This window comes from Rattus norvegicus, chromosome 9, assembly GCF_036323735.1.
Source record: "Rattus norvegicus strain BN/NHsdMcwi chromosome 9, GRCr8, whole genome shotgun sequence".
NCBI lineage: Eukaryota > Metazoa > Chordata > Mammalia > Rodentia > Muridae > Rattus > Rattus norvegicus.
The window spans coordinates 79,701,084-79,717,679 of record NC_086027.1 but is presented as its reverse complement, the minus strand read 5'-3'; the positions used below and the strand labels follow the sequence as shown (position 1 = coordinate 79,717,679).

Sequence of the window (16,596 nt, the reverse complement as noted above, 5' to 3'; positions counted from 1 at the left end):
CTCTGGTGAAACAGGATCCATCTTTCTCAGTCCTAGGATTGAAGACTGTGACAGTATGGTAACAGAACTATTTGATGGGAATAGAAAAGGTGAAGTAACTGTAGGTCATCAACAAAAGCTTTCTCTTTAGAGGGTGATAGTGTTTTGAGACACCTCAAAAGGCACCACAGATCGCATGTAAATGAATTAGCATGGCTGTTTCAAAAAATATTTATTACTAAAGTATTGTGGATTGTGTTTGGTCATGGTCTATATCGCACCAACTTGGGTCTTCTATTATTGCTCATACAGACCTGGCATCACTATTGCTATTATCCTTATCTTGCAAAGTCATTTCTTAACTGAACTATTTTATGTAATACAGATTCACAAGTTAATGTAAGGAATAACATGGATAAAACTTTTGTGACAGAAAGAAAAGATTAGCTAAGATAGATTGGTTTTTGCTTCATTAATTGGTCCTTTCTGTCAAACAACAGAATTGGGCTTAAATCATTAATAGGTTATCTCTAAAATTGCATTTGCAGTTGTATGAACTTTAAGATATTTAGCAATGGAGAATATGCAGCCTGAAGTGGCTACCTTTGTATCCTGGCAGGACTACCAGTGGAGGGATAAGGACATCAACTCACTCACAAAACCTTTAACCCAAAATTTGTCCTGCCTACAAGAAGTGCATGCACAAAGATGAAACAGAGACTGAGGGAATGGCCAACCAATGACTCATCCCGTAGGCAAGAAGCAATCCCTGACACTACTAATGATATTCTGTTATATTTGCAGACAGGAGCCCAGTGCAACTGTCCTCTGAGAGGCTCCACCCAGCAGCTGACCAAATCAGATGCAGAGACCCACAGTCAAACATTAGTTTGAGCTTAGGGAGTCTTGTAGAAGAGTCGAGGGAACAATTGAGGGACCTGGAGAGAATAGGGACTCTACAAGAAGACCAACAGAGTCAACTAACCTAGACCCTTGAAGGTTCCCAGAGACTGAACAACCAACCAAAGAGCATATATGGCCTGGACCTAGACTCCACACACATATGTGCAGCTTGGTCTTCATACAAGTACCCCAACAATTGGAGTGGGGGCTATCTCTGACTCTATTGCCTACATGTGGCTTCCTGTTCCCCTAATGAGGTTGGCTTGTGGGAAAGGATGTGCTCATTTCTGCAGTGACTTGCAGTGGTAGGGTGGGTTGGCACCCAGGGGAAGACCTTTGCCTTCTCAGAGGAGAAGGAGGGGAGAGGCTGTGTGAAGAGGGAGAACTCAGAGTGGGGGGGGGCAGCGGCTGCAATTAGAATATAAAGTGAATTTTATTTAAATAAATAAATAAAGGGAAAAAGATGTTAATAGATGTCTAAGGGAAAGATGTGTTGCACTGTCATGTAAAAGTAATATTTTTGGATTAAATTAAGAATTAATAGCATTGGTAGTAAAATCTCATTGGGCTTTTATGAATCACATATTTTGTACCAAGTACCATCTCCTAGGATCTTTATTTGGGACATTTGAACATTGAGGGGGAAAAAAAAGAACAACGTGTCTAAGTCACCTGGCCACTCAGTGGTGGAGCTGGTTTTAAAGTCCATTTTTACCTAACTTTTGGGTTCTTAGCAGTTGAGAGATCTACTATAGTGCTTGGGCCTTTTAAACATAGTCTGATGGTCTTGGTATTCTACTGTGTGCTGTGCATTTCTGAAGGACTTTCAAGATGCATCATTTCTCCAACCTCAGGTGACATGAAAAACATAGGAAACTTTTACTAAGAGTTACACTTGAGATGGAACAAGTGAAAGTCTACATTAGTACAGGGAAATTCAAAGCCTGGAAAACAGAACTCTCTGGGAAGTTTTAGTATCACTGCTGAGATCTAAACAATTTAAAAATCAAGATGAAAGTAGAAGAAGTCAAGAGACGCAGAGGCTCGCAGCATCCCTTCCTGAGGGACTGGCTGGACTGAGGCACCACAGGACTACTGGCCAGTTTAGCGACAACCCTGTCTCTAATACAATGGAGCTACAAGCTTTTGTGTGCCCTGTATCCATTTTTCACAAACCATTCCTACAATTTAGTGAGAGACAGAGATTTACTGACTGAAAAAAATAATTCCCCTCCTCACATTGATTGTGGTTCTAAAAATTGTCAAAATGTCTTTCAAGAGTGCCTATTTTAATTTGTTACTTCCTGACATAAAGTTGTCTCAGTTAAAATAATTATAAGTAAAGTCTAATATGTATAAATATATTAAAATGTATTTAAATATTTTTGGTAATAACTTACTTAAATATTAAAATATTTTTATTTTATATAATAATAATTTTAATAATAACCATTTTAAAATATATGTAACAAACATAATTTGGTCTAATCACAGATGTTTTCATTTTTACGGAGACTTATTTTCTCTCCCAGACCCTCTAAACTTAGGCTTGTTCCACAAATTGTATTCAATCCCAATCAAAGATGGATTTTAGATGTGCCAATATTTTATTGTTCTTGTATACTTGAAACTCTGGGTTGCCATGGTGACAAACCCTGATATCACATTTCTATAGACAATTGGCTGAAATAAATCTTTGTGCACAACATATTTACTGGAAAAGAACATGCAAATTGGCTTGAACTTTCTTATTAAAGGTAAAGGTAGCAAAATATGGCAAAAGACCATAGGAGAGTGACGTATTAATGCTACTTTAGCAGATAATGAGCTTCAGCTTATTTCCATGAAGTTTTGGTTAGTCTTTGTATTATCACTTTTATAACAAAGGTGTTTAACAAACTAAAAACTTTTTAAATGAAATTAGAGTTGTAGGGTCTGTAAGAACACACACACACACACACACACACACACACACACATTCAAAAAATACGGTAAGAATTCTGCTAAAGAAATTATTTTAAAACTCAAGCCCAAATACTATTTAATAAGACAGGTGCTTTTTTGCATGTGTCTATGTGTGTGTTAGATATGACATATGTATTTACGTATGTGGACGCCTGAAGCATGTATGTATATGGAGCCTGAAGTTGCCAGGAGTAGTCTTCCTTGATCATGTATCATCTTATTTCTTCAGAGTACTTCAGACTGTTGAACCCAGAAGTCATTTATAGGGCTAATCTGGCTACCGAGACTCTTCCCAGGACCACTGCCTCCACCTCCCACAGGCCGGGATTTTGGTTAGAAGGTAAAACCAGACTCAGCTGGTGTTCACATGGCTTCTGTGGTCTGCAGTCCAGGCCTCAGAGGTATGCTCAAGGCATTTTAACCATTAAGCAGGTTACTAGCTAAGTAGCCACTCCTACCCCCTGCCCCTTTTTTCAGACAGGGTGTCAGCATCCCAGGCTGGCTCAAACTTCCTAGGTCACTGAGGGTGATCTTTAACTACTGCTCCTCCTGCTTTCAGCTCCCAAATGCTGTGATTGTAGGCATGGATCAACATGCCTGTAAAAAGACACTTTTTAAACTGTCCTAATTGCATAATAAGTTGATATGTAATAATATACCCTTCAAATTATTGATATTGTTTATTATGAGGGGATGTTTGTAGTGACATTTTCATGTTGGTTCTATAGACAGAACAAATCAAGAGTTCATGGCCTGATAGAATGATATGGGAAATAATGAGTTTCATTTAATGCACTGTTATCCCTTTTAGACAACTTTTTACCAGCACGGAATAAGGTCATCTGAAATCTTTTTTAAGAATGTGAATGGCTTTCTTAGGCCCTTTAGTATTTTCTTCACTCTTTTCATGATGTCATTAAACCCTTATGAAGATAACTTTATTGTGATATGCTTTATGGCAGACTAGAGACAAGGATGGCAACAATAGAGGTGTGTCAGAATGAAATTACTGATGCTAATCAGGAGCAATGATAAAGTCCAAAGAGCAGACGCTACAATAAGCAGGTCCTCAATTAATATGAGCCATTGTTTGAGGCAGCAAGCCCAAAGCATCTCCATCAGCTCTTACTGGTCTGTTTTGAGCCTTTACTTGTGAGCTAGACAAGCAAAAATAAAAAACCACACTGATAGGTTTTTCTTGTGCTGTCTCTCATGAAACACACTTTACTGCCTGATAGATAAATCAGGGAGTAAGAAAACAGAGTGAACAACTTTGAAAATGTGGCCAGAACTTTAAGGAGTAGAAATAAAATATTTACTTCAAACAAGGAAGGAACACATACACGTGCATGCATCCATGCACACACATATAGACACATATACATTAATGTGTGTATGTAGCTATTTCAATGAAGCCTATACAGTCTATGCATATTAATCTGCAAAACTTGTACAAAATATTTAGACTTGAGAGGAGATAAGATTTATGGAAAAGGAGAGGATATTTGTTAGTATTTTCTCTTGTTTCAGTGAGCATATTCACAATTAAAAATAGGCAAATTTTAATACATACAACTGGAGTTTGAATTTAGAAGAGCAGTTACCAGGTAGACATTCTCCCTTATTTTTTGAAGCACTGTTGCATTAATGAGAAGTGGGCAGTAATGACTGCAGACTTCCCAAGGTTGACCTCAGTAAGCTCCTAACAGTAACATACTGTGCAAATCTTAGATGTGGCTACAAATCAAACACCAGCCTCTCTGTGTGCACAGGGCACAAGTACCCACTCGCAAATCTCTGATGCCATACTTATGACACAGATACAACCATTAATAGTCACATCTTCCAAGAGGAAGACCAGCAGTAAATTTTACTGGGTGAGCATGAGGAACTGTCATGCAATCCACTTACATGCTACCTACCCACATGCCAGAGAACTATTGTCTAAAACTGGAAACCAGGAGATGGACTTTGACTGCAAAGGGGATATTTTTACCCACTTGAAAATCATTTATTCATAGAAATCTCTTCTCTTGTTTGGGAAAATTTCAAAAACCTTATTTATTTATTTATTTATTTATTTACTTATTTATGTTTAAGTCTTATCTCTTTCTTGGGCTTAGCATATTTTGTGAAATTAAAAATGTCAAGTATATTTTCATGATTAAAAAGTGACATAATGAATTCATAAGACTGTTTTCACAAAACTGTCTTCTAATCTCGAAAATTGGCCAGAGACTATGAACAATTAAGTAGTAGTCACTAATTACAAAGACATAAGGCATTGGTGGGGACCTCCACTCACAGTCTGGGGATTCTGCTCAACACCTTCTGAAGCTGTGCCGTGTAAAGAGTAGCAGTGACTCATTCTATAACCTGGCAGTAAAAAGAGGGGAAAAAAGGCATTCCTTAACTCACTTCAAGATCATATTGGTGTTTGAAGGCCCAGTATATCCTGAAAATCAGAAAAGGTATTTTTTAGAGTTAACAGTTATTCTAATCCTCTTCACAAAGACCTTAGTCATCTTTGTTACATAAAACTATGATTTTCTCCAGGATCGTCTTTGGACAAGACCTTTATGTCTCTTGGAGACTCCACTACCCATTTGTTGAGACTGTGTAGACTTTCTAAGGGATAACATTAACAAAAACAAAAACAAAAAAGCAAAAACCCAAGACCCTCCTGTAGGCTCAGAATCAACCCATTTCTGTTATTCAAATCAATTCAAGGTATACTGCAGCAAAGAAAGCTTTTGACTACGTTTATCTGTGATAAAGCATTCTTTGGTTCCTTTGCCTTTCGTAGGAGCTGATATGATAGTGGATGTGTGGGGTGTGGTGTATTGGGGATTTTCAGGTTGTTGTCAGTTACAGTCCTCAGCTGAAATTTTCCTCCAGCTTTTCTTTGCCCCCTTCTTTAACAAACCTTGTCCTCAGCTCCTGAAATGTGTTACCTCCCATTTTTCCCATACTGAAAAATAATCAGAAAATAAAGTAATGAAAAATACTTCCCATTTAAATATTTTAGTAGACAGAATATTTTAATGTTAGGCATTAATGATAGGGGTAGCAGTTAATGATAGAATTAGGATTTGTATCTCCTTGTGAATACACCCAGTAACAAGGTAGGGTAATTCTAAATCCAACCGGCATCCACTTTTTCTTTTAATGGATACGATGATTTGGCAAAGCATTCTGAGTGTTGAGTAATTTTTGTTCCTCTGGTTAATTCTTCAGGATCTGAAAACTAAGTGCAAAATTCAGGGCATAAACAAGGCAGGTTACCACAGCATGAAAACATGTTTTAATGTTGTTGTTGAAGGTTAACAACACATATACAAAATTATGTACCAGAGAAAATGTTTATACTAAATCCTTCAAATAAAAAAGTAGGTCTTATCAGTTGTCTTTGTCCACTAATAGGACTAGCACAAAAGTTACTCCCAACAGGGAAGGAAGGACCTGGGACAAATTGGATCCTGAATTTGGGGCATTGGATATTGACTACAGAGAACCACTTCAAAGTAAAGCAGGCTATGCTAAGGCTGACACCTCATTCAGCTCATGTAGCCTAACCTTCGGTGTATGACCTGAAACTAAATTAGTACAAAATTTAAAGGATAAAGAAATATCCACAAAGGCTAAATCTTGCAGAGTGAGAGTTATAAAAAATACTGTGCAAAATAAGAAACTATTCCTCCTTTGAGCTACTCAGAAGCACAGAGCTGAGGCAGGCCTTTACATTTCTAATCGATGGTTTTCTTCATAAGCCATTATATATGCTGTTATAATTTATTAATTAGAAGCTTTATTTATTAAAATGTTGGTCTGGTTTCATGTTGGTTGGGTAAACACAACAGAAGATGAGTGAACCTACTATGTAGTGACCTTCATCTTAACACAACACTGTCAGAATACTGGGGCGTTTGTAGTTTTCCAGAAGAGTAGAGAAAGGCAGCTATCGCCAACACCTGCATCAGTAACTGGAAAGGGTCGTCATGGCCTCTACACAGTGTATTGCTCTTTCCATCATGGCACATGTGGATCAATCTGCAAGTTTGCTGATCAGAAAAGAGTGCAATGAAGTATTTGGTGGTTATTCAGGATGAAACCTCACAACTAAAACCTAAACACATCCAGGACCAGCTTCAGGAAGCAGTGTAGAGACATTAGGGGCAGAAGCAAGTTGAAATGGATGTTTCACTTGGGAACAGGATGTACCATTTTTGGTTGCTTGGGGACCACCCTTTCTAATCTGTGGCAGCTGACACAGAACCAAGGCAGTCTCCTGAATCTCATGTATGTTCTGTCATGATCTTATTATCCCATTTACCTACTGCCACCGCCACCACAACCACCACTAACAACAACAAAACAAAAGAGAATAGTGAATGCTTGTGCTGAGTTCCTGAATCTTAGGGTAAGAAATACAGGAAGTAAAAAAGAAAACCAAGGTGTTCGTTGTGGTGGAGGAAACCTGTGTGTTCTAGTTGAGGAAGGTGGCCCCATCTTACATGTATTATTGTAACGTGATAGAGGCAGTCAATGAGCGATGTGCGGAGCTGTTTGGGCAAGGCTCCCGCCATTCCTGATTTCGGTTGTATGATCTTAGTTACGATCAGTTATGGACTAATACTTTGGTTCTCTTACCCGGGAGTTGTTTAGTAGGGCATCAAGATGGGCCGTAGACAAGTGAACAATGACAGCATGTGTGAACACACAGGGATGGATTTCTGACAGAGAGGGATTCAGAGAAGCTAATGAGCCAACTCTGGGCCAGTGGCTCTCAACCTGTCAGTTGCGATCCCTTTGGGAGTAGAATGATCCTACCCACCGGAGTCACATATCAGATATCCTATATGTCAGTTGTTTACATTATGATTCATCTCAGTGGTAAATTTACAGTTCTGAGATAACTAAAAGTAATTTGATGGTCGGGAGTCACTGCAAAGTGAGGCACTATATCAAAGAGTCACAGAGTTAAGACTGAAAAACACTGCTCTAGATTATCCACGGGAAGTAAGATATTATCCTGAAAGTTACCCTTTACCTTTAGCTTTGTCCATGTGAGTAATCTTGATGTTTGCTTTTAAAATTCTAAAATATTTTTTGAAGTTTTCATACATAAGAGCTATGTTAGGAAGGGAAATCGATTTTTTTCCAGGAATGCTTGTAATTTTGAAAATTTCCAGTTGTATCTCTTTTCCTGATGTTCTTTGAGGGAATAAAAGCACATTGCTCTAGTAGCTTTTGCTTAATGTTAGCCCATACCCCAGCCTCGGATCTGGCCTCTTGTTATTCACACCCTCACATCCTCTTCAGGCCTTGCCCTTCCCAGTCTCTGCCTTTGCTCCAGAAGTTTCTCTTTTGGAATTTTGATCTCCCCGTATCAACTTTGATCATTCTAAAGACAGCTCCAACATTGACCAACTTGAAGAAATATTTGTTTTGTTTTGTTTGTTTGTTGTTTGTTGTGTTTGTTTGTTTGTTTGTTTTGGCAAGCCTTGTGATATGTTGATAAGCATTTCACACCATGAATCTTGAACAGATACTGTCACTATATTCATAAATGAAATGCCATTTCTATTTTGTAGGTTAGGGTCTTGCTGTGTGGCTGAGGCTGGCCTTGTGAATCCATGATCCTCCTGCCTTCTATTCGAAAATGCTTAGATTGCAAGTGTCTATGCCAGCACACTTCGTCTCTAAGCTCAATTTTTTTACTGCTTTTCTTTTCATTTGAGTTGGACATTAATCATGCCCTTTCTGTTAGCACATTAACTTCTAGGATCCTTATTGCTCAAAACAGGTGATTCCATAGTATCATGAATAGCAAATGGTACGGCAAATGCTCTTTGGATGAATATGTTATTGTAAAGGATATTTCACATTATAACATCCTCAATGACGTACCAACAGCATTATAAGTACGTTTTATGCATCTTTAAATATTGGTTACTTGTTCCAGGTGAGGAAGTTGGGAACAAGTAAGGATGACAGGATTTGGCTAGTGTTTGCTTAGATGTTCAGTTCATATGGAGACCTACAACATTAATGGAAAGTATTTAATTCCTCCATCTGAGAAATGATTTAAAGTTGAATTTTAATTATAAAATATAAGGAAAGACTCAGAAAAATTTAGAACCTGGAGTAAATACCTATGTATTTGATAATAAATACCTATGTATTTGTAATGGAGAAGAACTCTTTATTCAACTCAAACATTCCCATTGTCCTAGGCCTAGTGATTTCATTAAATATTTTTTAAGCATCTCTTTACAAGGGAACTACTTATTACAATGGCTACTTTATAGTCTTACTATTGTGGGTCAGAACTTACATCTCACTGAAGAATTTGGGCTTCAAATCCAGCTGTTTCTGACCTTGACATAAAAGTCTTTTGGGACATTGAATAGATTTAATTGCAAGAAAGCAGTATAAAGAAAAGGTTAAACAAATGGATGACTTTGGGGGGGAGGTAACAAACTTCCTTGGTCTTAGTTCTACCTTCTAACAAATTTGTCTTAGATAATATCTACAAATTTCTGTGGCCATGTGTTTATCACAAGATAAAGCAGAGTTAAAATATATATTCTTAATAATCCTTTGGCAGAAATAGGTACAAGTGCTTTGCTATTCAGGGATGTTACATGAAGAATTATGCTATGTTTGGGGCTATAACTAGAAGCACAAGAATAATTAATGTCTTGTTCATATGTATTGTGTTGTCTGAGATGGTAACACTGATACCTTTTAACGTTTGTATTTATTACTAAGTACATGCGTGCTGACCTGCATGTATGTCAGTGTACCGCATATATGCTTGGTACCTGAAGAGGCCAGAAGAGGGTATCCATTGGATACTCTGAGATTGGAGATACAGATGGTGACCTGCCATGTAGGTGCTGGGAAACAAACCCAGGTCCTCTGGAAGAGCAGCTAGTGCTGCTAACCACTGAAGAATCTCCCTAGGTCTCAAAGTTATATTTTTGTTTAAGTAAATCTAGTATATAGAGGGGGAAAACTATAGCATTTTAAGGGTAAGTTAAAAAATTCATAAATCAGACCACCTATTGTTTTATATATTAAATGCTGATTGCCAAATTTTATCTGTCAAAAACTATCTCATGTGATCTTGGTTTGAGTTAAATGTTCTTTCCAGAAAATTTCTACTCAATATATATGTGCACATTAGATAGGGATGGCCACAGATTTTGTTCATGGCTCTACAAACTATAATGTGTTGAATATTTTAGTTACTCTCACTACCCAGAAGTGAATAGAGCTTATGCCAAAGTATACACAATATTTTAGAGACCATATTGTCATTAGTCACTATAAGATAGCATGCTCTTAACTGCCATTTGGTGTCAGGGTAGTTTGACTTTTACTTAATAACTACACAACACAATTTTACAATATACAAAAGAAAAATCTCTAGAATAAAACTTATATCTAACAAAGTTGATTTAGTCATTTAAGCCCCTTTTCCTTATAGGCAATAGAACGTAGTACAAAAGGCTGGGCATTCCCGTGTAAACCAGAACAAGCTTGAACTCATGGCCCAGAATGGAATGAATATAATCAAACAACCACACACCACACTCCCTAACGATGACACTTCAAGCCTTCCTGCCACATGCTCACTTCTACCACCAGCTTAGTATGTAGAAAGAGTAGTTAGTTCAGGTTGAAAACCTGAACATTCTTTTTCAAATTTAAACAAGCACACTTAGGACCAGCTGTAACTTTTTTTTTAAACCTGTAATGCTATAAACCCTATGTCACAGAACTTTGATATAATAAGACCCTTTCATATTAAGCTTTCAGCATGAAAGATACTTCAAGACACAAACTGTCACTACAATTAACTAAGATATTCTTGGTAGATTAATTCGTGCTCTTAGGACTCATATGGCTTGTAGGACATTCTAATTAAAATAGGCCATCAGATAAAAGAGAACTCCAGAAGAAATAAAAGCAAACTCCATGTTGTTTTAAAATGAGACATGAAGGATGAAAGGAAAACTAAGTGTCATGTAATTGAAAGGTTGACTTTTCTCTTTTTGAAGGCCATGACAAAAATTCAGTTCTCTTTGAAGTCCTGTGAATAAAACATCCGGCGAGCAGAGCTGAACCCTGCTCTATAACAAGTAGGCCCAGTGCACTTTCTTGATATAGAGATCACAGCTCTGAGTGCTTTTCTGTAGCATACACATGTCTACACAGCAAACAAATATGTCAAGACCATTGGTAGATGGCTCAAAATACAGACTCATAAGCCAGAAAACTAACAATATGAAAATTAATTTAATAGATGCATCCTCCAAACCAGCACTCTCTAAAAACATATTTTGTAAAAACACAGAAAGAACGGTTTTCAGCATTAAAAATGAGAAGATATTAAACACTTCTGAAAAAAAAAACATTACTGTGGAGTATTGACCAATGAATTAACAGGACTTCCTGTCAAACACTGACTCTACAGAGTTGTAGAATTTTATGTTTTCTAGGTTTTCTTTTAATATAATCTGCTAAGCATGTTATAGTAAAAATTAGAATTCAATAGATATGGAGGGTAACTCATACCTTAAATTCCTCCAAGATTTTGTAATTTTTCCCATGATATTCACAAAAGTTTTTCACTTCTTTACATTCAGGACAGCATCCATTGTGTTCCACTTTTGTACATTTCGGATGAATTTTAGGGCATTCCGGCTGGTCACAGACAGGTCCATCTAGGGCACAGACACACGGACAGTTGGAATGCCCTGGGAAAAACCGTTCTCCCAACTTGTAAACAAAGCCGCTGTCATCCACACACCCTTTCCCTCGATAGTCATCAAAGATCAGATTGTCATTACTGGAAGCCTGGTCACCTTCATCAGCAGGATAGTCTTCGTGACTGATGGCAGCAGGGGTGACCAATCCAGGGATGACCAATAGAAGTATGCAAGCTTCATGAATATGAAGAGCCATCCCCCTCCTCACAGACTTCTGGATGTTCTCCTAATATTAAACACACTCAGCTCCTTCCATGGGAATGCAAGAGGGGTGGGCTGAAAACAAATATTTAAAAGATAATTTGACATATAAAAGAGAATAAAGATGCAGTTAAGCCCATGCTCTTAAATCATTTGTATAGATTTAATTTGGGAGACACTGAGACTTCAAATAAACTAAGTTCATCCAACTGTCTATACTTTATTGTAAGTGTGAATAGTTTATTTATGGAGTTATTTTAATTATGGGCCTTCAGGTTGTAATTTTCCTTTGAGTTTCAAAGGCCTGGTTCTTTGTACATTGTAAGAAGTGGTTTTACTGAACCTTAGAGGGTGAATTCAAGTAGGTACAGATATATAGTTCAAGGATATTTGAAATTACATCTCTAGTTCTCTTTGAACTGGATGAGTCAGTAATAGAATGTAGATGTTATAGTAATCTACATAAAAGCAAGAGATTAGGGTCAAGCATTAAATTCTAAAAGGGAAGGAATTTTAAACAAAGCAGTTGGATGCAAGTTTAAATGAGATGGATCCAGTATAAAAGCTTCCTTCTCATGCCTTATTATGGATTGTGGAACACACAGAATATAAAAAAATATAACACATCATGGTGAAGAAGAGAAATATATCTAAATGACACAAAAATTAATTTATTGATATGGACTTCTACTATTGTAAACATTATTTTATGCTAGGTAAGCTCCTAGTGGGCAGGAAAGATATCTACAACTTTTCATAGCCATGAAGCTCTAATAATAATATTATTTGAAGTAGATTCCTTTCATGTAATATGAATAACATTCACATGTTACTGAAAATATAAGTCATTTGAAATGATAAAAATATTTGCATCCAGTCAATTTAGACAAAGATGCCAGGGAAAAAACTTTCTGTGGAAGTTTTTTAAAATAATAACGAAGAGTTGGCATTCACAGACTATGTGCCCTATTATCTGGATAGCAATTACTGCTGAAGGCTTCCTGAGGGTTTAGTGTTTGGTAGTAAATGTTGGTAATGGGGTTTCCTTTGAATACTTACTACTCTAAGTCTTTAGAACTTAGGTAAATGTTCTGGGGGGAACTATAATTTGGGGGAGGAATAAATAAGGAAGATTGTTGTAAAATGTTTAATTAATCACTTCAATGATATTGGCTTTATGCCAGCATCACTAAGATTATTTGTAGGGCATTTTAAGATATCTAAGTTTCATTCAATGTTTTATTTCCAAAGTAGACTAAAAACAGTGAAAAACTGCTTCTTTTCAAGCTAGCATACAACTATGATAATTAAATATGATGAAAATGATGTTAGGAAACTTCATAAAGTCTTAGAATATATTTGCATCTTAAGTTAGATATGCAAATTAGAGTAATAGTAAAATGGAAGGCAATGTATTCATGTTCTCTTTTCAGACAAGGTTGATATTAGTATTCCTCCAAGATTCTCTGATATTAGAATTCCTTTTGGGTGACTTCCTTTGGAGTAATGATAAAGGAGATAGATTTCTCTTAAAATATGTCAAAAAATAATGAGTCATGACAGAACAAGAAAATGCAAACCTACAATTCTACTTGAGAAGCTGGAAGCTCCCTTTGACAAAGCATTTTTATTCTTCTAAATTACTACAGAGGCCACAAACATAGTAGAAGCTTCCAGAAAAGGCATATATATGTTTTACTAATTAAACTATACATCTATGCACTTCTCACATATATAGAAAGTTTATCTTGCAAGACAAGGAAGCTACGGTGTCTCCTCACAATGTCCAGCGGTGGCTATCGATACATGCAGGAAAAGCCATGTGAAATGCACACAGGATTCTGCTTTAAAACGACCCAGGCAGAAAAGGATCATTTTGTAAGCCACAGGTAGGCATTATTGTGCAAGGTTATAGTAAATGTGAACTGAAAGAATAAAATAGGGGTGGGGTTTTTTGCTTCATATTAACATTAAGCATGCTTTTATCATGAGGAATATGTATCATTTTAATTAAACAAAGTTCTAAGGCTATTTTAAAAAGAACCTTCATTATAACAAATATGATATAGAACCATTTAAAAATGCTATTTAAAAATAGGGAGGTTGGGGAAAAAAACAATACCATTATCTGAAGATTTTTAAATAAGAATGCAAACACTGCTAAACTGAGGATCACTTCCCAGTTAAACTTTACCCCCTCCCTGTATTGCTACATATGATTTAAAACGACTGCATCTATTTCTCTCAGAAAACAAACACAACTCATGTCATAAGATTCACTTACCTAGTCACTCTGAGGTTAATGGTGGTGCTGGGGGTCACAGACCAATCTGAACTTAAAGGTCAGGTATCTCTTAGGTAAGCCGGTCCTCTTTAGTCACCCAAAGAATGCATTTTCAGGCATGAATTAAAGGCAATCCGTCCTCTCTATTCCCCATTTCAAAACACAGCCAAGAAGCAGTCTCCCACCCTTCCAGACAGGAACACAGCAGACACACATAAGAAATACGCTTTGGACCTGTCTTCAGAATTCAAAGCCAGAAGCAGTGCTGGTCCTGTGGAAATCTGGACCCCGGTAGCAGAATCATGTTGAACTTATTTTTAGCGTTTTCTTAGATCCTTCTATGAAATTTCCTGGCTGATTACGCCTCCTCCACACATGAGTTCACTTACACAGTGTTTGCTACGGCAGTAGAGGTGACTTGGCTAGGCTCTGAGGATCACAAACAGAAACAGCATACTGAAGCTTAAAGCCCACTCCACCAGCAGAAGCATCGGCATCGTCCACAGTATGTTGACTGAATCCCTCCTCACACACCGGAAGATTCTAACTGTGGATGTGAAGCAAAGGCGCAACTTTAACTGGGGTTTGGCATCGCTGGGAGCAGTTTGCAGACTGCTGATTCGGAGCTCATCCTGACGGCAGCCGGGAATTCCTCAGCACCACGGACAGCGCCAACAACTGGCTTCTGAGCCCAGCTTGGTCGAAACCCCCCCAGCTGCTTCCGCGGACCAGGCTGTAGTGTTGTCTAAGGCAGTCACTTGATTCAGCTGATGCGAGCAAGCTTGGGGGGTGTGTGGGGGGAGCGGGAGGTTCTGCATGCAAGACACTTATTTGCATTTAAATCACAATAAAAAAATTAGAAAGATGTAATTTTACCTAATGCATTCTTGCATGGGCTGCAGAGATGAAAGTTCCGGGGGACTTGCCTTTAGATTTAAGCCATCTGCAGTCGTTGGTTATTACTAATAGATAAAGCACACTCATTGTCAAAGAATCTGTGGAAATGTATGCTTTCTGACTCTCTTTGACCCTCTGGTTATAGAAAGATTTTCCTTGTGCTATACATAATTCAACTTTGGGTCTTCTGCAGCTCGGATTTGATTTAAAAAAAAAAGTAGCCGCGTTTTCCTGCAGTTTGTTCTCTAACGTTAAAAATCAATGTCTTGTAATTCATCTAGTCTGTCATTAGGCGTCATTGTAAAGCTGTTTCTTCCAACCTCCTAGCAAGGATGCCCTGTCTCTAAATTCATAACCAAATGAGAAAGTGAAAGATTCTAGGGAAAAAAAACCCACAGACAGATAAATGAAGAAAAAGTTATAATTTTTATTTGTAACAGTAGGGGTTATATAGTATTCACCCAAAGCTTGTTTCAAAACAAATATTTTATTTATTGGTCGTTATATCCAGCTAGTTGCTGGCTTGTAAGCAGACTGTATGGAGCATTTTTGAGCTGTGGAGGGAATGCCCTTTGCATCAGGGTATGCTTTTGCTGATCAGAGCCACAACCGAATGGTGCCGTCAGAACCACCAGAGTACAGATTCTCTGCACGGTGGGAAAATATCACAGTGTGCACTTCACTCTCATGGCCCACCAGTTTGTGAATTTGCCCAGATTTAAGATCCAGCAAATGGATAATCCCGTTGGCACTCGCCTGAGCTAAAACTCGACCTGGAAAAGAGGGAAGCAGAGATTTACCTCAAAGAGTCACAGTATGTAAACAATACAACACTTTATCTTGTTTCAGTTGAGATTCAAGAGGCTCATTTTTATGTTAGGCTCTCATTAAATATGAACTAACTTCTATCTATGAAATAATTTGAACTATAAGATACATTTAGGATAAAAGCCTGTAGCTCTATTTGCTTCCCATTCGGAGGTCATTACATGCCCCAACATTCTCCTTATATTTGTGATTGACAGATCATTTTGAGATGAGATTGCGAGCAACTAAGGAAGACAACTTCATTTTGTAAATGAATATATTAAAATAATTTAAAGCAATAGTTATCTAAATGGAAAACAGAACAAATGCTTTATGTAGATTATCTATAGGTATTTATCCTAGAAAATCAAAATATATTTATCTGTTTTAAATACATTATAATTCTGGTAAATCATTTTATAAATATATAACAGTTGAGATATTTATGAATTCAATACATTTTCTTTGGAGTCGGAATGAAAAAATAAGTATTTCTACTTCAAAATTATATTACCATTAACTTAAATTTCTGAAATTTTGCAAATTAAAATATATAAGGTAATCCAAATTTAGTGTGGGGCATTTTCATGATTTTTAAAACATTTTTAGTGAGTACTGAAGAATTAAAATAACATAATTTTTATTTATAATTTTATTGATAAATTCCAGTAAGAAACTATCCTGCCACTTGTAGGGAAGTAGAATTAGTAGAATATGTTCGCCTGAGTTTAAAACATAAGTATTAAATTAAATATTGGTTATTTAATTATGCTCAGTGGT

General features: G+C 37.0%; 2 protein-coding genes across 11 annotated transcripts in view; both read right to left on the bottom strand.

The window, feature by feature from the left end:
- The window catches only part of Vwc2l (von Willebrand factor C domain containing 2 like), a 194,758-nt gene extending 179,474 nt beyond the window's left edge, over positions 1–15,284 (bottom strand). For 2 of the 4 annotated variants that reach the window (NM_001413944.1, NM_001413945.1), the window contains exons 1-2: positions 14,113–14,726; positions 11,434–11,903 (exon numbers count right to left, since the gene is read on the bottom strand). In NM_001413944.1, coding sequence (NP_001400873.1) covers positions 11,434–11,823 — 390 coding nt within the window. In that variant the 5' untranslated portion in view covers positions 11,824–11,903; positions 14,113–14,726. Of the gene's footprint in view, positions 1–11,433; positions 11,904–14,112 lie in introns of all 4 variants that reach the window. The other 2 variants (XM_017596605.3, XM_039084106.2) reach the window with 2 other exon arrangements.
- A 130-nt stretch (positions 15,285–15,414) lies between these two features.
- Spag16 (sperm associated antigen 16) overlaps positions 15,415–16,596 on the bottom strand; it is a 919,670-nt gene continuing 918,488 nt past the window's right edge. For 5 of the 7 annotated variants that reach the window (XM_063267621.1, XM_039084101.2, XM_039084103.2 and 2 more), the window contains one exon: positions 15,417–15,782. In XM_063267621.1, the coding sequence (XP_063123691.1) occupies positions 15,771–15,782 (12 nt within the window). In that variant the 3' untranslated portion in view covers positions 15,417–15,770. Of the gene's footprint in view, positions 15,783–16,596 lie in introns of all 7 variants that reach the window. The other 2 variants (NM_001134728.1, NM_001401616.1) reach the window with 2 other exon arrangements.